Source organism: Hypomesus nipponensis, chromosome 14 (genome assembly GCF_054491055.1).
Source record: "Hypomesus nipponensis isolate SF chromosome 14, ASM5449105v1, whole genome shotgun sequence".
NCBI classification, from domain to species: Eukaryota; Metazoa; Chordata; class Actinopteri; order Osmeriformes; family Osmeridae; genus Hypomesus; species Hypomesus nipponensis.
The window spans coordinates 15,500,575-15,520,000 of NC_140374.1; the positions used below are offsets into that span (position 1 = coordinate 15,500,575).

General features: G+C 43.0%; 2 protein-coding genes across 4 annotated transcripts in view; both read right to left on the reverse strand.

The window, feature by feature from the left end:
* Positions 1 to 1,461: 1,461 nt before the first annotated feature.
* LOC146258779 (uncharacterized) lies at positions 1,462 to 4,117 on the reverse strand. 3 transcript variants are annotated; one of them, XM_084672916.1, is made up of 4 exons: positions 3,857 to 4,117; positions 3,446 to 3,529; positions 2,456 to 3,137; positions 1,462 to 2,337 (listed from the first exon to the last, which is right to left on the reverse strand). In XM_084672916.1, exons 3-4 carry the CDS (start codon positions 3,126 to 3,128, stop codon positions 2,231 to 2,233), a joined length of 780 nt encoding a protein of 259 aa, XP_084529042.1. In that variant the 5' UTR covers positions 3,129 to 3,137; positions 3,446 to 3,529; positions 3,857 to 4,117; the 3' UTR covers positions 1,462 to 2,230. The 3 variants fall into 3 exon arrangements, with proteins under 3 accessions (XP_084529042.1, XP_084529043.1, XP_084529041.1); XM_084672917.1 differs by lacking the exon at positions 3,446 to 3,529 and having other exon boundaries at positions 1,462 to 2,334; XM_084672915.1 differs by lacking the exon at positions 3,446 to 3,529.
* A 596-nt stretch (positions 4,118 to 4,713) lies between these two features.
* Positions 4,714 to 19,426, reverse strand: part of LOC146258780 (excitatory amino acid transporter 2-like) — a 34,316-nt gene continuing 19,603 nt past the window's right edge. Inside the window, exons 2-11 of the mRNA XM_084672912.1 lie at positions 17,267 to 17,406; positions 15,041 to 15,193; positions 14,479 to 14,729; positions 13,909 to 14,059; positions 13,357 to 13,483; positions 12,929 to 13,162; positions 12,477 to 12,671; positions 11,710 to 11,844; positions 11,322 to 11,556; positions 4,714 to 9,381 (exon numbers count right to left, since the gene is read on the reverse strand). Coding sequence (XP_084529038.1) covers positions 9,310 to 9,381; positions 11,322 to 11,556; positions 11,710 to 11,844; positions 12,477 to 12,671; positions 12,929 to 13,162; positions 13,357 to 13,483; positions 13,909 to 14,059; positions 14,479 to 14,729; positions 15,041 to 15,193; positions 17,267 to 17,396 — 1,683 coding nt within the window. The 5' untranslated portion in view covers positions 17,397 to 17,406 and the 3' untranslated portion in view covers positions 4,714 to 9,309. The remainder of the gene's footprint in view (positions 9,382 to 11,321; positions 11,557 to 11,709; positions 11,845 to 12,476; positions 12,672 to 12,928; positions 13,163 to 13,356; positions 13,484 to 13,908; positions 14,060 to 14,478; positions 14,730 to 15,040; positions 15,194 to 17,266; positions 17,407 to 19,426) is intronic.

The following is a 19,426-nucleotide window of genomic DNA, read 5'->3' on the forward strand; positions in this document are numbered from 1 at the left end:
CGCAATGCCTGAGGCAACAATTGTGATTTTCAGTAGAACGAGTGGATGTTGTATAAATAAGCTTGATGTATAGCATACATACAATGTGCATCCTGAAACACATTTAGATGACATGAAGGACCATGGCATGAGCAGTCATGTTGAGTAGGGTGCAGGGTTACATGGATGATCTGTGTGTTCAAGAGCTGATCTAAGATCTGTTTGATGTCTGGGAAACACACAATAAGCACACCAGTCCTTTCATCCTCTCATGCTGGGGGAAACCATATATATGTCTGTGGGGGAAACCTGACCGTACAAGCTGTCACTTTTTTTTCAATTTCAATTTTTTTCAAACTCAACGGTTGTTAACTGTAACCCATAGCAACCCATCTGCCATCTGGAGGAGTAGCTCCATCCATGAAAAAGCGCGGTCGGCAGTAACGATAGAAGGATGGCGAGACACTCGGTCATGACGATAACAGCACCAGCACACCACCAGGAAACACCTTAGAGGTAGTCCCTGTCTCCTGCCCTTGCCCTGCCTTGGGACCGATGTGACAGGCCACGACAGGCAGCTCCAGGGTACTGTCCTGGCGCTGATCCGTGTGCCTGCAAGCCTTCAGCTCCACACTCACGCGGGGCTGCCCTGGTGATCCTCACCGCGAGCCCCTGCTTTCATCGTAGAGCAATCCATTTGTATGTGTGGGTATTGTGAAATAATATAATGTCCATATTTTGTTCTGACAGATTGTTTATGGTTTTACACTGGGGCAGAGACGCTTTTGGCATTTCTTCCCCACCTACGGTATTTGTTTTCGCGTTGTACTGTTTCATCCTGATTCACTCATCAGTCAATCAATCAAATTTAGCAAACTTATTAAACTAGGTGAGCATAACGACAAATTAACAAATGATTGTTAATAAACCCATTTGTCATGGTTCAAATAAATGTGTATAGAACAGATGTTATTGTGTTCATTCAGAGAGCATGCATGTGTAGGTTATGAGTGTATGCCTGTGGGAGAGAGAGAGACAGAGAGAGACAGAGAGAGAGAGAGAGAGAGAGACAGAGAGAGAGTCAGAGAGAGAGAGAGAGAGAGAGAGAGAGAGACAGAGAGAGACAGAGAGAGAGAGAGAGAGAGAGAGAGAGAGAGGGAGAGAGAGAGTCAGAGAGAGAGAGAGAGAGAGAGAGACAGAGAGAGAGTCAGAGAGAGAGAGAGAGAGAGAGAGAGAGAGAGAGAGAGAGAGAGAGAGAGAGTCAGAGAGAGAGAGAGAGAAGAGATAAAGAGTGGTGTGAAAAGGGAGGTGAATAGATTCCCTGCCGCTGCTCTGGAGCAGGGAGGAGGAAGTATGGTTGCCATGGTATCCGGGTCATGATGCAAGAACATTTTAACCCAGGCAAGACAAAGACGCCAGACGGCCATTTTGAGGATTGAAAAAGGGACGTTTCCTGTATTACAAATATCTACACAGAGCAAATGAAGGTGGAACTAACATTTTCATTTATTTAACAGATGCTGTTATCCCTAGCAAAGTACACAAGAGTATATAGCCATAGAGCAGTCATAGAGACAATAAACAAGCACTGAAGGTGTACAGTTCTATAGTACTATAAGAGTACTACAGTAATTTTACATGATATATGGTAGTTTTAAAGTATGTTATTAAGTGTAATCATATACAACATAGATACAAAGAGGAGTGACGTAAATGTAAGTGCATATTGTGCCCTTACATAGTGATATAATGCAACATGTATGACAAAGATTAATTCACTGTCACGCCCACCCAGCGTTAGTCCGGTGTGGGTGTGATCTTGTTTTGGTTTGTTACCCTCACTTTCCTCAGTTGTGGACACACCTTGCTGTTGCTGTTCTCTCCCCGCACCTGACACCAGTCACTCATCGGAGCACCTGTCAACGATCAGCTCATCAACCACCTACAAAAACCAGCCCTGCCTTCCTCTCCCTGCCGGATTGTTTGTTTTTCTCTTAGGCCAGCCCGGTCTGCCTTTTTGTTCATTAGATAATTAATTCTGCACTATTTTCCACTTTCTGCGGCTGAGTCCTGTCCCCAACCCTGACATTCACTGAATAATATGTGTTTAACCAAGCCGAAATAGCTCAAATACTCAAGTATCGTTGATACTGTATTAGTAGGGTCTACTCGGGATTGACAGAATGATATTAGAATATATTATGTGAACATATGGCCATGCTGGAATTGTTATACTGCATATTTGCTGTGTTCACTTAGGTATGACAGACTTCCTGCAAGGCCCATTTTTTATTTTTGTGAACCGCATTGCCCCATTTAGACCACTCATTGATTCCTCCATCTCTTTCTTCCTGTCTTCTGTGGAGAGAAAAAAAATATCATCAGGACAAATATGTTAGACATGGATATTACTCTATTAAATGAGATATAAAGGTAAAGCACATATAATGGAGAGAACATTAAGGCTCATGCTCACCAAAATGAGAGTGTAAATGGTAATGTCCTGTCTCTCTGGACCTGCAGACGGAATTCTTCTTGTTCTCCCCACAACAAGCATACCTGCCGTTCAGGTAAGCCTGCTTGTGGTTGATAATGGTCTCAAACTCGTGCTCCAGAGAGTTAGCATTCACCTGGGCCACATGCTCCATGCAGTGCATTTTTCCATCAACGCCTCTGATGTTCTTAGACCTTCCCAGCAGTGTCCCATAGTCCTCATAGAGCACCACAGTCTGCCATTCATACGTGATGTCATCAGTCCCCAGGAGGTGAGACACCTCGTGGATGAGGGTTCCTGGCTTGGAATCGGCACACAGGTTGTCTGGGGCACTCCAGAAAAGCTCGCACAAATACACATTGTTGTCTATCACACCTGTTCTGACGTAGGCAAAGACATCGTAGTTCTGAGGGTCTAGATCCTGTCTGAACTGGATCTCCTTCATGGTCTTCAGCAGGTCTGTGAGGAGCTTCTCTGTAGGGATGCAGCAGAATGTATAGGGGTCCACAGGGTCGGCGCAGGAGTAGCGGTAACTGACAGGAAAGCCATAGAACTTCTTCTCCAGAGCATCCTGCAATATCTCTATGGTGGCACTCCTGGCCTGCTCTGCTATCTCCAGCCTCTCCCCACTCAACTCAGAGACGGAATCAGACATCTGGTGGCCCTGAAAGAAGATTTCGACAACATGTTCATGTTCAGATATAGCTTGGCCAGTTTGGCTTCAGTGGAAGGTGCAGCTCTGATGTTTCTGTCTGGTTTCTTTCATACGCTCTCTCTCCTTCTCTATCATAATCGCCCTGAATGCATGTTGTCCATTTGGATATAACAGAGGCTCCAGAGAAGAATACACCATCATTCACATCTGCATCTTTCCACACCCAATAACTACAATCCAGTCCCACACTTGATTCCCATCTGCAAATCTCCACATAAAAGTACTGCAAACCTGACACCAGTTGATACACAATTTACCTGTGCAAGTTCAATTTTCTCCACATTTTCCTCATTCTTCTTCTTCTCCCTTTTAGAGACCAGTTATGTGGCACTTTACAAAATCTTGAGTGGTGGAAAATGAAAGTAAACATGGGTGTGTCTTAGATAGTGACATCATATTTTCTCAGTGCCAAAGTGTGTGTGTGTGTGTGTGTGTGTGTGTGGGGGGGGGGGCTTTTCTGGGTGGCTTATACTCTGTATAACTCGAAACAATCTCAATTGTATGCCTGCGTCTCGTCCATTAATTGTATATACTGGGACATTATCCCTTATCCCTCACCGTGAAAAAGGGTTGAAATGCGTGCGAAATACAAGGTGTTGCGTGAGAAATAGCTGAAATGCGTGAGTCTCACGGCGAATGCGTGAGACTTGAGAGCCCTGGCTACTAACCTTTAAAACAGGAGATACGAATACAGATACTCGATGTCAATTTCACTTCAACTAATCCAAGCGGCGGGTCCTACTTCCTCAGCCACGATCAAAGAGGTCTCCACCACTGACTAACAGATGGACTTCAAAATAGTCCCTTTCTATTTTGTATAGTATTTTGTAAGTATTTCTTAAATAAACATATAACTACGTTACAACGTGTCTGTTAATTTTGAGTGCGTCACACAGTCCTGTCACATCTGCGAGGGTTTGACTCATAGACTGTGGAATTAACGCAGAAAAATACCGGAAGACTCGTCTAGTGTTAAAGAAAGAGGGCGTTTTCCGTCCCGGGTTGGCCTGACGGTGTTGAACACAGCAGTAGTTTAAAAATCATAGTGTTTTGAAGGGGTTCTACTGCTTTCCCTTCTTTGAATGTTTTTCATGTATTACCTTACTTCTACCAATTCTGTTTCTATATTAGTTGTTCTGTTGTTTGTTTTGTGGTTCTACCTTTAATATAGAATATGTAGATAGAGGTCCGTGAGCTTATGGTTAACACAATTTTTTTTTTTTTTATGACGCAATTTCCAATGCCTTAGTCGCACCGAGGCAAATACCCGTTGAGGTATTCCTTTGTGTATTTCCCACTGTATGTGTACGTGGATACCTGAGAGGAAAGGGAAAGGGCAGTAATAATTACTGGGCATTAATTAGAGATCCACCACAGAGACAGCTCATATTCAGCAAAAGGCTTCTGTAAATAATTAATATTTAATTTAATTTTAATATTTATAACAAATATATACTTAATGTAACAGTCATCAGATAAGTCAAAATCCTTGTATTTGTTTTACTGAAAGTAAAGACAGACCACATTTAGTTATGAATCCACGTTTATTAGTTATCATAATCGTATATGTACACCAAAGGTACAACACTTATTGATATGTATGAACATACTTTTATGGATACCACAGGTCTGGTAAAGAAAAGAAATCATGTATTTTTTGTCTTTATTTCATTTTTCAATATTGTATCTTCCCCACATACTCTCTCCCCTTACATCGCAATGACAACAACATGTTTACAAAGAGGGACGTCTCTAAAAATGTGGGACAGGTAGGTTGGAATGGAGTGAAAGAGGTTATCAGGTCTACAAAGGAGTTCTTCAGATAGACACTTCTGTTGAGGACAGATTTGAAGATATACTGGCTTGCCCTACAAACACTGGGCTAATCAATTTCCATTAGATTGGAACTTTCTATGTTTAGTGTATTTGTTTTTGTGTGTGTGTGTGTGTGGCAGGGTAGAAGTACAGCGTGAACATGATTAATTTGAATAAGTATGAAGAAAAAAGAGCTGGAAAGTGTATACTGATTTACTGTCACTGAGGTTCTTGTGACAGTGACTGTGGGGTATCATGGCACATTTGTATAGTGGAGTGAGTTGATAGTCTAACTGTGACGTGAATGTTTGGTGTACAGTTAGGTATCCCTATCTTGCATCAGTAACACAAGGTTCATACAATACAAGACACAAGATGGTGGATACTAATGATACGTTTTACTTCCTCTCCAATAGAGAATCAAGATGGTTTCGGAAAGGAGATTTATGGCCTGAGGATTATTGTAATATATTGTAACAGGCTTTGCTCCAGACATTTGATTACATTTGATTCTGAAACCCTACTAATAGACTGTGCTAAATGCATCAGTCTATTTTACATACTTGGTAAACTGGACCTTTTCCTTTCATGCAAACCTGATCACATTCCCTTTCCTAACAATACATTGAACTCAACACATCATCCTTCCTGTCGTTAAATTGGAACTTTCCCTTCCTTTCTCTTGTTGCTTTCTCCTTTGCTTCAGAATCACTGTAATCTCTGGGACATTCTGCATTGCCATTGAACAGAGCAATTATATATATTTATGTACAATGAAAATGAATGCACATGACTTATATCTTCATTGAACAAACATTCAAAACGCTTACATTAGATAAAAAAAAAGATATTTATATATTGATGTGTGACAGGTAAGTGAGACAACTAGCTAACAGCTATTAGAAAAAGAAAAAAAAAACAAGCAATTTAATACACATTTCTTTCTATACATTTGATCTATTCTAATTTTTTTCAGAACATAGATGATATATTTTCTAGAGGATTACATATACAATCACAGCGATGCGACTCTATTTCTACATACTGTTCCATGTCAACGCCCCCCAAAACAAAACAAAGCATTTGTTACCTACAATATATACACAAAGTGCAAGGAGGCACTTCAATATCATGCTTTTAAGATAGTGGTGCAAAAAATAATCATTTTCATGCTTCTAAAACTGTGAGTTTGAACATATAGTGGTCCAACACTCAATCCCCCATTGATGACACAATGGTTCTCTCCTTACTAGAGAGCTTCTTCCTGAAGGTCACAAGGTCAAAGGTCGGGCTTTGGGAGCCGTCTGGGCCAGGGCTGTGGTTTGCAGCTTACTGATTTCCTGTGATAATGTGGTGAATGCCGTGACCTTCCAGGTTTTGTGTTTGAGTGTGTATTTAACAAGTGCATGTATTAATTAATGTGTGTGTCTGAGAGTGAAAAAGGTGGGTGAGTGTGCGCTTGTTTGCGTGTCCATGAATGTGTGTGTGTGTGTGTGTGTTTGAGGTGTGTGGAACTTTGTGTTTATATAATTAATTATGTCCATGCAGCTTGCACAGTAGAACACCACAGTGTGCTGTGGTGTCGAGACGCACAGCTTGTAGATCAAGCTCAAAAGCAACGTGGCATTGTTCTTACTAAAGAAGTGTTCCGTGTTTTTAAAAGACAGTGCTGCTGTAGAAATGTGTGTGTTAAGATTTCTAGTGTTACTTTAATCAACATTATCATGATGCTCAAACTGGCTACACGGCTCTAAGTTTACATCGTCAAGGCAAGGATGTCATTGAGCAAAATCAACAAAACGACACGAGAGAAGGAAACAACACTGATAAACAAATGACATCCACACCTGCATCATAACTATTCTCACACAGACACATGCGCTCCAAGAAAAGGATTGGCAGATAGTGGACTAGCTTTGAGTGTCTGTGTGATTTTTATTTAAGCCATTTGGTTCCATGAGAGGGATAGAAGTTCACTACCTGAAAGCTGGCAAGTTTGGAACCGGTGTTTTAGGTGGCCGTTAGGCTGCTGGGTGTGTTGTGGCCCACTCTTGGTTGTCAAACGTACAGCTGCAGCATCCAGGGTCAGAGAGAACAGTCTTAAGCTCTGGTGTTTACGAGGCAATGGTTGTTTTATGTGAGGAAGAACCCACTTAAAGGCTGCATCAGAACTATGAGTACCCTTCCATGGGATTGGACCTTCATCCAACCACTATCGGAGTTGGAAAATACTGTCCTTGTACCTGCTTTTTTTTTCTTTCAGTTTTTGTCAGTTGTCTGGTTGTTTTGTGCCACTTTTTCAAGTCTTAGAAAATACAGTACCAGTCAGAAGTGTGGACACATTGTTCCATTCAATTGAATAGGAAGGTATGTCCAAACTTCTGACGGGTACTGCTTATGTTTGTGCTTAATAATAATAAAGGAAGGCCAAGGATAATTGAGGCTGGAATGTTAAGCTTGTCAATCAACTGTGTGCTTATCCTCATAACAATATGTAATAAAAGTATAGATTACTTTTAAATAATTGAGTAGGGAAACTCCATCTTCATCATATAGGTGCAATATATACAATACTTTCTCTTTCAAAAATAATTAGCCAGTAAACAGTCAATTTGTTTATAGTCAAAGCTTACGGATTCAAGTTGTGCACGAGAAGGCAATAGTAAACAGGCTTTTCGAGAATCTCTCATATGGAAGTAAACATTTTCGGGTTATGATATATTATCAAACATGTCCTCCTTGCTGAAGAGTTGATGATAAGCCTGAGTATCCAATGTTTTACTTTATGGGGCTCTTCAAAAATGCATTTATGTTAATTCTGTAAGACCATTCAAAGGGTGGTGAATGCATGCATTTTGATTGAAATTTCTTTCAATCTTACTATACCACAAGTGCTTTGTCAATTACTTTTTGTTCAAATGGCAATTTATTTTAAGTGGCAATAATTAATTTGTGCAATGTTCTAATATTTGTCTGTCATAAATTGCAATAAAATTGTGCTATCTTCTTTTTATTTGGCCTCATATTATTATAAGTATTCAATCAGAAAAACGAAAAAGGACATTCAAGTGACTCTGATTTACTGTATTAACATCTGGGGACACTGTAGGATTCCCATTACAGTAGTTTAATATTAAAAGTAGTCCAGTGCATAAACCAGGCAGGGTTCTCAGTTCCATAATGGCTCATTTTGATGAGTTGAAACAAAGTAATGAGAGACCCACAGTTCAAGGGTTTAGGTAATGCATGGATTGTGCGCAATGTAGAAACCAAAAAAACAGTACTAATCATCGAATAAAGTCATGGAGGCGTTTCAAAGGCCTCTCTGGGTTGATTGATTTCATGTCTGTTTGGTCCCAATAGGTAAATTGGTCCTGTTCTCATCAAAACCCACACACACATCCATTCAGACAAACCACACAGATACAGCATGGCAACACTGAAAAATTACCTTCCCGTTACAGTAGACACAACCAAAAGACAAAAGGGCGCCATTATCATATGTGAATTGTGCTTGTGTTTTCCACAGAACGTGTGGTTGTAGAGTAAGCATCAGGATTCCCGTCCTTGCTATGTGTCTCCAACTATTCCATCACCCTGATGCACCCAAGGGGTTGTGGGATATTGGGATATTGTACAAGGGGAAGGGAAGATAGGAAGGGTCAAAGTGTACTTTGTCAGATAAAAGGGGCTCTGTGGTTGAGCAGCTGCCTATTGCTGTGCCATTGGTGCTGATAATGACAAGCTTGTGATGTACCGTAGTGACGTTTAACACAGGGAACCTGTCAGTCTTCCATGACTCCATATCAATTATTCTCAATCATCTTCTGTCACTCGAGTGACAGGTTGCCTGTATCAAACTGAAACCTACCACCTGAATGACTGCTGTTTCTGTACTGTTTACCATTACATTAACCCTCCCGCCAGGCTATGAAAGCACTGGCTCTGTAGAAACAGACAGCATATTTATAGGAATAATTGAAGTAACAGTTTGTTCTCTCTTCACTCCCTCCCAAGCCTTGATGTCCATTGTGCAAGTGTTTGCTACATAGCACATTATAATACTCTAACAGGCTAAACATACCTCTGTTATCATCTCACTCTTAAGTGAATTAGTATTAGTTGTCTCAGTCAGCCAGATAGACGGTTAGAAACACTGTAAAAGGGACTCTTAAAATAAAATAAAAAACTACATAAAAAAAAACATTAGTAGTTCTGTTTGCGTGTTTTTTTTTTGTGTGTTTTTTTCCCACTCTTTTTTGACTGGATAGGAAAGCTTGTGGAGCTGGAGATCTGTGTGCTGGCATTATTCACGTTTCCATGGTTCCTCCTCAACAAGCGTGCACTCCGCAGCAGAGCCGTTTGTGGCCGAGGTTACCTGCAAGCAGTTAGCAGCACATCTGAACACAGGCTCCACAGCAAAGACAAAATGCATGTGTCATGCTCTCCATAGTTTGAAGCAATGCAAGCCTCCTGTAGATAGACTCAGTGGTCTAATTACACAACATGTATGGAAGGATCAAGACATCAGGGAGACCTCGACAGTCACGGATGAACATGCGTGCGATGGCTTGGAAGTCTTAAGAATGAGCAATGGCACATTTTACCTGAGGAACCACAAAACGTCAATGCGCACTGGCAACACATACAACCGGTAAAAAGAAAATCATACAATTGCAAAATAGATAACAAAGTACAACAATTACAAGCTGAGCTATGGTTTAGTCTGTGCATGTTATTTGCAAGGCATTCTACAATGGTTTGCATCTTTAGATGAATGTTAGGGTTATACTCTACAGCTAAAACATACCAGCAAAAATATTGTGCAAGGAAAGAAAAAAGAACGCACTTTACATTAATGCTATTCTCACCGTGTATTACACGATAATGATGTTGTGGAACAGTCTATAATGGCACACTAACATTTTTCTATATGTAATATATAGTACATAAAAAATGTACATATAAAAAATAGTTTATAACTTAAATAGGTGAAAACCTTGATTTAATTGTGTGAATGATCAGAATGTGCCTCATAGCATATATATAATTGCAAAGTAAATATAATCTGCACCACAACATACTTGCTTATTTAACACGACTTATTCATGTAATCACACTGTAACAAGCACATTCATGTAAAGTGTACCTGGAAATAGCAGCCGTAATACCATGTTTATCTGTAAATCACCATGAATGGATGTTTGAATTGGTCAGGAGCAGGTCTGTTGTGGACAGTTCACTAGTGCAAAGTCTTTGGTGTTGCTAGGCAACAGTCTTGATCCTCTGATAAATTAATGGGACCATGGAACCTTTCACACCCTGGCCTGCTGTTCTAAGAAATGCACAGCCTAGATCCCCATGCATTGTAGTGCAGGCCACATGCACCATGGTTACTATGTAGGAAACATTATTCAAATCAAGATAATGAGCTATACTGAGTAAACTGCATCTACCATCCATTTTCACAAGGCACGTTTCTCACTATAGACATAAATAGCTGGTGTCAAAATACGTGGGCATGTGACAGACTCCCCAGTATGGATGTGCCGAAATAATCCAGAATGGGATGTATGCAGTGCTAATTAGACACGCTAACACTCTTTCTGCATGTTTAAACAGCTCAGAAATAATGTGTGCTTAAATTGCAACAGACGTACAGTCAGGGAGCCACATTGATCCGTAGGACAATGAATGGAGAGACTCCATAGCGACGTTGTTTTCTCCCAATCCCTTAAGAGTGTTTGCTGTCCCTAACGCCGGTCAAAAAATATGTTTAACTCTATATTTTGACATGGGTGTTGGGACAAGGGACTTGGCGGTGGAAACGAAACGTTCAGGGAAGGGTGGCCAGGGCTCATCTTCTACTTCCCAAGGTCCTAGTCAGGATCACATGGCTTGGATGTCCTCTCTGATGCACTCCTATTTGTAAAAAAGGTTTACTCCTAATTGTAAAAAAGTCCTCTTGGATCAATTCAAGTCTTACTCTACTCGGCTGTATTTGTAATTTACTGGTCCATTAACCATTCTGATGGATTTGAATCCTTTTAGTTCTGAAATGTAGTTATGCCAAGGTGTTGGTAGGTTGTGATCTAAAAATTCACTTACAGTATTACAGACAGACATGGCAAAAGGCTGCTTTTCTAGACAACTGCGCATTGAAATATATACACGTATATTTTAGGTATTTTCCCTGTTTCTTCTTAAAATAATAGTGTATGTATTTCCATTGGCATCTACACATGCAAACGAAACATGCAGCTCATGCGAAAGAGAGGGTTAAATAGAAGTCTCTACGTCCGTAAGCATTAGAGATACCTTGCACTCATCTACTACGACTGAATTGCGAGCGGCACTGACGCACTGGTTGGAGTTGTTTTCGTGGTGGTTCTTCATGTCGTCGTAGTAGGACTGGGTCTTGTTCATCATCTCGATGTCGTCCGACTTGGCTGCGTGAGCGTCCAGCTCGTCCAGCTCGGCCTTGGACATGTGGTACACGATCCCCGCGCCGTACGAGTCTCCCACCACGTTCACGGAGGTCCGGAAACGGTCCCTGCGTTCAGGGGGAAGAGGGACGTGGACAGGGAGAGGACGCAGGTCTGAATGGAGGTGGTGAAAGGCAAAACCAAAAAGGAAACGCAAACGGTCGGATAATCCATGAAGACGGCACTGTCCGTGCTAAGGTCATGGTTGGGGTCAAACTCACAGGAGCCAGTCAACGGCCACCAGCAGACTGATGTCCTGGGTAGGCAGGCCCACTGCAGTCAAGATCAGCAGCATGGTGACCAGTCCAGCACTGGGAATACTGGCAGCTCCCACACTGGCCAGAGTGGCTGTCATACTAGAGAGAAACAACAAGGGAGCAGGGCTCCTCTAAAGTCTCTTCACCAACACATTCCATCATTCTAACTAGAACATTCTAACAACAGAAGGCAAAACACGGAAGGAAAATAGTTCTTATGAGTGGGTTCTCCAAAACAATTGATCTAATTTGAACCCCTTTTATCTGACTGTGTAAACTGTCAATACGTGAATTGAAATCTGAACAGGATTACTCTGTATTGTGGCTTTGGGGTTAATCCTGCATGTGAAGTGAGATGTGGATGAGAGCGAACATGAGGGGAATACCTAATGGCAAATTTTTAATAAGGCTGTTTAAGGACTGATGAAATGACAGACTAAAGGCCAAGGACTGCCTCAGTTAAATGAAGTACCCTTGTGGATAATGAGTACAGAGACTCCATGAAATGTTCCCTTAATTGACTGGCTGGCACTGTCATGATTCACATTAAACCTGTCCTACTGGCACGTCCAAGTTACTGTGACTAAATACTGAAAGAAAAAAATAATATATATATATATATATATATATATATATATTGGGGAACACTTCAATGTATTCACTTAGCCAAGCCTTTTAAGGTGACATGGTGATCTGCAGGTATATGTTTGTATTTAAAGTGACAGCTTTACCTGACAGTGACAATCTGCCCAGCATCCAGGTGGATGCCGTTCATCTGGGCAATAAATATGGCCGCCACGGCCTCGTACAGGGCGGTTCCGTCCATGTTGATGGTGGCGCCGACGGGAAGCACGAAGCGGGTCACTCTCTTGTCAATGCCGAGGTTCTCCTCCAGGCAGCGGAAGGTGACGGGCAGTGTCCCAGCACTACGGGAAGGCGAGTGACAGACAGTAAGGACCCTGTAAGGACTGACTTACCAGTTGTGACCCTCTCTGAGTGAGATATGAAATAATTCAGTTTTCAAACTAATCTCAGACGTCGACTTGTTAACTCAATCGAATCAATCCAGTTGGATTTGACAAATCAACTAACCCCTTCAAATCCGATGACACAAATCAATGAGCCAATCAAATTCAGATTTGAACAAATCAATGAAATCAATCAACCATTGAGTGTTCCTGACCTGGAGGCAGTTCCCAGGGCTGTAATCCAGGCCTGGAAGATGCCCATGAAGAAGGTGAAAGGGTTTTTCCTGGTGATGGCAAAGTAGATGCTGGGAAGGAAGATGACCCCGTGGATGAGGAGGCCCACGATGACAGTCACCATGTACATGCCCAGCTGCCTTGCCACCGTCTCCAGGTCGTCGATGGAGATGATCTTGCCACAGATCAGACAGGCAATACCGAAGGGAGAGTACCTGGGGAAGAGGGGAGAAAAGAGGCTCAAATATCTGTACGAAAAACTCAAATTTTTCGCATTTTATTGGTATTTCCTATGACATTCATGAAAATTTGGGAACACTTAAATCTATCGATCTATATGAGACATTTGGTGGCTCTGTGAAGTCCATATTTATAGAGTGAAGGTGTCCAGGGGATATCTTTTACTGACCACATGATCATGATGACGATCTTCATCACTATCTCGTTGAGGATATTGAAGAACTCCAGCATGAGCTTGGCTCTCTCGCCCATTTTCCCCATGCAGATACCGAAGGCAATGAAGAATCCAATAAGACCTGACAATCACACAATCAGAAGACTCCATCAGAAAGGAGGATGGCCCTGATTCCAGGAAAAAAAAAAAAAGGATACGATAAGTGTTGTCCAAATAGGTCAATCTGACTAATACGACGAGGAGAAAACCATAGAAAGGGAACAAATGCAGAATGTCAACAGAGCAAAGTGCACTGACGTCTGTGGATGAGTTGAAGCGAGACAGAATACAGAGTTTCTGCATGCAGCCACACTCAGGACATACTGCATGTTTCCACCAACTTCCTGTCGGAAAACCACCTCGTCCTGAACCTCGTCCCTTCTACCAGCCCACCAACCTACACAATCTACCAGCCTTTCAGCCCACCAACCTACCAGCATACCAACTCTATCAGCCTACCTGCATATCAGCCTTCAATCCTCCCAGCCTACACGCCAACCAGCCTACCTAAGACGTTCATGCCACTCTTGAACTGCAGAGTCTTCTTAATGATGAACTCTGGTTCCTTGGTGATGTTTGCCAGCAGACCCTCCACAGTAGTGGTGGCATTGACGTCCTCCACAATGACCTTTTCCACCTTCTTAGTCACCGTTTGGATCTGAGAGACGACAACACAACTCACAATTAGTGAAAATATTGTAAGATGTAGGTTGTCTTAGATGAATGGTGTCCCTAAAAACACATTGAAAACATAGAATGATGAAGGGAAAGCAGTGCAATGTCTTCAATGTTGCCGTGTGTGTGAGAGAAAGAGAGAGAGAGAGAGAGAGAGAGAGAGAGAGAGAGAGAGAGAGAGAGAGAGAGAGAGAGAGAGAGAGAGAGAGAGAGAGAGAGAGAGAGAGAGAGAGAGAGAGAGAGAGAGAGAGAGAGAGAGAGAATTGTAGTAGCTAATTAGCACTGCATACTAAATGAACATCCTCCATACCGGATCTAACTGTCAGGTGGTATTGGTATTTTGACACCAGCTACAGTATTACGTAACGGGAGCTTCCGAAGGTATGGAAGAGGACTCCTTACCTGCTGGAAGCAAGCCTGGACCAGGTTCTCCGGGAACAGGTTCCTGATGAGGTCGAAGAAGGCATCCAGGCTGGAGACATCGTCGTTCTTGTGTCCTTCTCCCAGCTTCTCCTTCAGCTTAGGGTCGCCAGGGTGGATAATCAGGACTAGGATGACCCCCAGCACAGCAGCGATGATCGTGGTGGACATGTAGTAGACCATAGCCCTGGTTCCCAGGCGACCGCTGGACTTGGCGTCCAAACCAGCCAGACCTGCCACCACATCAAGCATCGGTTAACATTCACCGCTTCCTTTCTGCTTGTGGGATGATGGGGAGGGGCGTGTTGTGTGTTTGGTGTAAATACTGTTTGCGGCAGATATTAGCACACGCAAACATTGATCATTACACTACTGAGCAACGGTGACAATATTAGTTCACACTTGGATGTGCCCATATGATAAGGCCGCTTTTGAAAAAAAATCGGCTAAACGAAAATAGACAAAAGAAAACTTCCACAATAAATGAACGGACTAAAATAATCTGTGATGTGTTGCTGTGAGAATGTGTGGCCCAGCTGGGTACCTGTGATTAAACTGGAGATGATCAGAGGGAGAATCAACATCTTCAGCATCCTCATCAGTATGTCTCCAGGGAAGGCAATCACCATGACGATGTCCGGGTGGATGGGAGAGGCGACACGAAGCAGCATCCCAGATACAGCCCCCAGAATCACACCTGGAGAGAGAGAGAGAGAGGATGAGAGTGAGCAGGAGAGAGAGAGAAAGAGGGTGAGAGAGAGCGAGAGAGAAAGAGGGTGAGTGAGAGCGAGAGAGAGAGAGAGAGAGAGAGAGAGAGAGAGAGAGAGAGAGAGAGAGAGAGAGAGAGAGAGAGAGAGAGAGAGAGAGAGAGAGAGAACTCAGTTTGTGAAAGTGTTAAAATACTTAAAGGGGAGGGGGATCGGACCCTAAAACAATGTAGAATACGACAGACATACACATAGGAGCATTCAGAGAGAAGAAATCATGTTGACCAGGGGAGGCTGTTCTCTTTAGGCTGGGAAAAGGAAAACATGCCCACCACAAAAAGCTTTGTAAAGAGAGCGATCTGTTTAGGATGTCATTCTCATACCCAGAGGACAGAAAATGACAATTAGTCTTAAGCAAGTAGTTGCTGTGGCAAATGGTTCATGGGATAATGAATAAATAAAGCAAATGTTTTCCCTCCTTAAGCCAATCGTTTGTGATGCTTTGTGGCTTATTAATGAATCCAGCAGTGTGGGGTTGGGAAAGCCTGCTGCTGCTTAGATGACAGTGGGAGGGGAGAAACACTGGAACATGGTGTGAGGAAGAAGCTCGTGGAGGATTAACACAGATCTCTTTGAAGAGAGATATAAAGAGGGAGAGAGAGGGAGAGACAGAGAGACAACTCCACATAAAATCTAACTAAACATTTCAAAGAATCTGTATTCTCTATGGGAAAATAGTAGGTTTTCGAGGAAAGAGTCAGATAAAATATATGTCATCTCTTCCAACTCATAAGAAATGAGAGTTCCGGAAAAAAGTCCTCTGCAAACCTCAATGCTATTCTTAACCTTACTTGGCTTACCTTGGTAGGCCAAAAGTGAAGCTTTAATTACTATCAACTAGACCTTTCACCCCATCTTCACTTCATGTCAATTCTACTCAATGACTGGATCCCAACTCCAAATATCCCGGAAAGATTACCACAGAATCAACCTACCCCTATCCCTGCCTCCCCTGACCCTGGCCCTCGCTGTCTTCCCCCTGGCCTCCCTTGGGCTCGCAAACAGATCTGACCCCTGTTCGCTCCAGACCCCCCTGCAGCCATGTCTGCACACTGGCCCTGTGGTCTGTCTCTGTGACGAGCCAGACGCAGCGAGGCTCTGGCCCACGAAACCCCCTCTGACCCCCCTGGAGGTTGTACTTCCTCTGCTACCACACAGCTGCCAGGGATCCCAGAGCATGGGAGGCTGCGGAACAACACTCGCTGGAAACCGACTCCTTTCATCTCAATCATGCATATGTGTTGTGCTCTTCTTTTGGTGTTCCTCCACAAAGCTCCAGCTTCACACCATGCTTGTTCCTGCCTCGCGATCCCTGGGCAGTCCTCTCTTCCCCTACACCCTCTCCCCCTCTCCCCAGCTTCCTGCCGCCAGCCCTCATGCCCCCCTCCCTGACTTCATCCTGTCACCACCAGCCTTCATCTTTCTCCGTGGCATCGCCCCCCACAAATAAAGACACACAGAAATCCACAGCTGAGCTGCCCATGTACAATACTGTATGTACCACATAATGTACATTGTCAGGGGCATTGAGTCATGCATCCTCTCCTACCACCCCCACCCGCAACACACAAACACCACAATCTTCCAGCTCATGCGAGTCTTCCTGCCCATGGGGCAGAGGCAGATGGGTGGCAGGAAGAGGGCACCAGGTGCTCCAGGGCTGGGGAAGGTCAGGGCCTACTGGCACCAGGTGCTCAGACGATGGCAGCACAAATGGCAGCTGTTCTCATTGGAGCTGATCAGTTACATCAAAAAGAACATTTAGACAGCCCTCTGAACCTCTTCCTCTGTGGTGAGTGCCTGCGTTCGACTTGCCAGCTACGAGACTTCCCACTAAGAGCTGTGTATATTTCTGGGAGATATTGCAGGGTATATTACAGGGTTAAAGATCAGGGACAGGAAAGGATAAGATATGACGTGATGAGAAGAGCAAAGAAAAGAGGAGAAAGAGATGAGAAGAGACAACGTTGCGGCGGCTGATGGGAGGTCGACGGACGACTGACCGAGCACGGTGAGCGTGAGCAGCAAGTTCTTGAACAGCTTGGAGCAGAGGTTGGCACACTTGGACCTGGGCCTGGCCTCGATAGGCTCCAGGTGGCTCTCGTGCATCCTCACCTCCACTTGCTTAGGCATACTGTTGGAACTGCAGAGAGAGAGAGAAAGAGAGACAGAGACAGAGACAGTGACAGAGACAGAGAGAGAGAGAGAGAGAGAGAGAGGGGGGGGGGGGGGGCAGAGAGAAGCGGAGGAGATTATTACTTCCATAGAGCATACTTTTAACCACATAACCTTTCCCCTCATGTAAGCCAAATCTATGGACTGAAAAATGATATAATACACTACCACACCATATCTGAAAGATGTCAACATTGTGTAAGTAGTGATAACAGACAATATGTCGACTTAAATGACTTATACCAAATACTAACAAATAACAAACACACATGGCATCACAGTTTAAATATATCACACAGTACTGTCCAGCAGCAGATAACTTTGTATCCGACCACACAATCCATAGGATGACTGTAAATAGCATAATACCATGTAAAGAATTAGAGGAAGAGGTCTCGATATAAGTGCTCAGCAATCACCACTAAGAAGCATGCTGTCAACAAGGGTGTCAAACTCTCCAGGGTTACTACGGTAGTGAACAGATGGGCAGTGATTGGTTGGAGCTAGAGAGCTGCAGATTAGAACACCGAATTCCGTCCCTGGCAAATTTACTGAAATCTGTGTAATCAGAATAGATGTTTGTATTTGACTTGTTTTTGAGAACAAAGTTCTGTTTACACAGACATCATACCCTCCTGTTGGACCACGTGAGACCATCCTGTGATTACCTTAGCGCCTGTCTGCAGTCTACACATGACTAACTGACACATTCCCCAGCCATAAGTGAATCTGTTTTGGGCTATTAAGCTTTGCAACTACATCGCTCATGAAAAGTTGTTGCACCACACAATGTAGATTAGATTTGATTCAACTTTGTTGTATTGTATTAACAGCACGAGTACAGAACAACACAATGCAGTTACATAAAAGGGAGGTTATATAAAGCCATTTAGCTGTGTAGTATTGTAAAGCAGTTTCTATAGACGTCACAGCCCACATGAAGGCTCTTTGCTTCTAAATCCTGAAGTCCAGTTAGGTGCTTGAAAAAATAAAAAATAATACGCCTTTTAGAGACCTAAATCTAAAGACTGGATCTAAATGTCCTTAATGTCATATCTAAAAGGGAAAGATATCTCTCTAAATACAGAGAGAACATAATCTGTACAGAAAACAAGTAGATCAAGACCACTGGAGATACTATAGACAATTATCCTACGTTTCAGACAAAGAATCATGCATTTGGGTGGAGTAGACATACAAGTGTCCTGAACAGTAACTATCGTTGTTCCCTTCTGTTTCAGTTCAGCGGTTTGTGATGTGTCATTTTTCAATGCATTTCTTAAATCAACTTCCTGATGAGACTGCTGCTGTTGGGTGACACACACACACACACACACATGTACCACAGGGAATGGAGAAAGGAAAGAGACAGATGGAGGAATTGCACAAGCGAGGCAGACAGAGGTGGTTGGACCTGTCTCCCTACACTTTTCTCTCTGGCATAAACCCTGCCATCTCTTGTGCTGCTTCATGCTCATAATGTCTGACAGCATAGCAGAACCGCAAGCATTCTGAGATTATAAATATCATAGGGAGTTGTGTTATTTTTTGTTGTTGAGACTGTGCAGACTGTGGCTGTCTGTCAGCTTGCAGTCAGACAAGCATGACAGAACAAGTGTTACTAGCTGTGCACTGCATATAAGAACACCCTGCACACTGCAAACGACTTTCCTAGGTGCTTCACAGGTGCTCTATTACTATAAGGGTATGCAAATGTATTTCCTCTGCACTTCCCAAGAAGTAACCAAGCAAAACCTAAATCATTTCTGGTTTACTTCGTTCAGAGGGTAAACATTTTCTGCGCTTTTATTAAGTTATTGTATTAAGCGAACACTAAACAAAACGACAGTACAGGGGCAGTTTTGAACCTGCAACTTTTCGATCTGAAGACAAGTGTTCTAACCCTCTATACCCTCCCTCAATTGTTGGGAGATGTGAAATTGTCTGCTCTGTTGCTTTTCAAGGCAGCTCGGTTCATTGAATGAGAA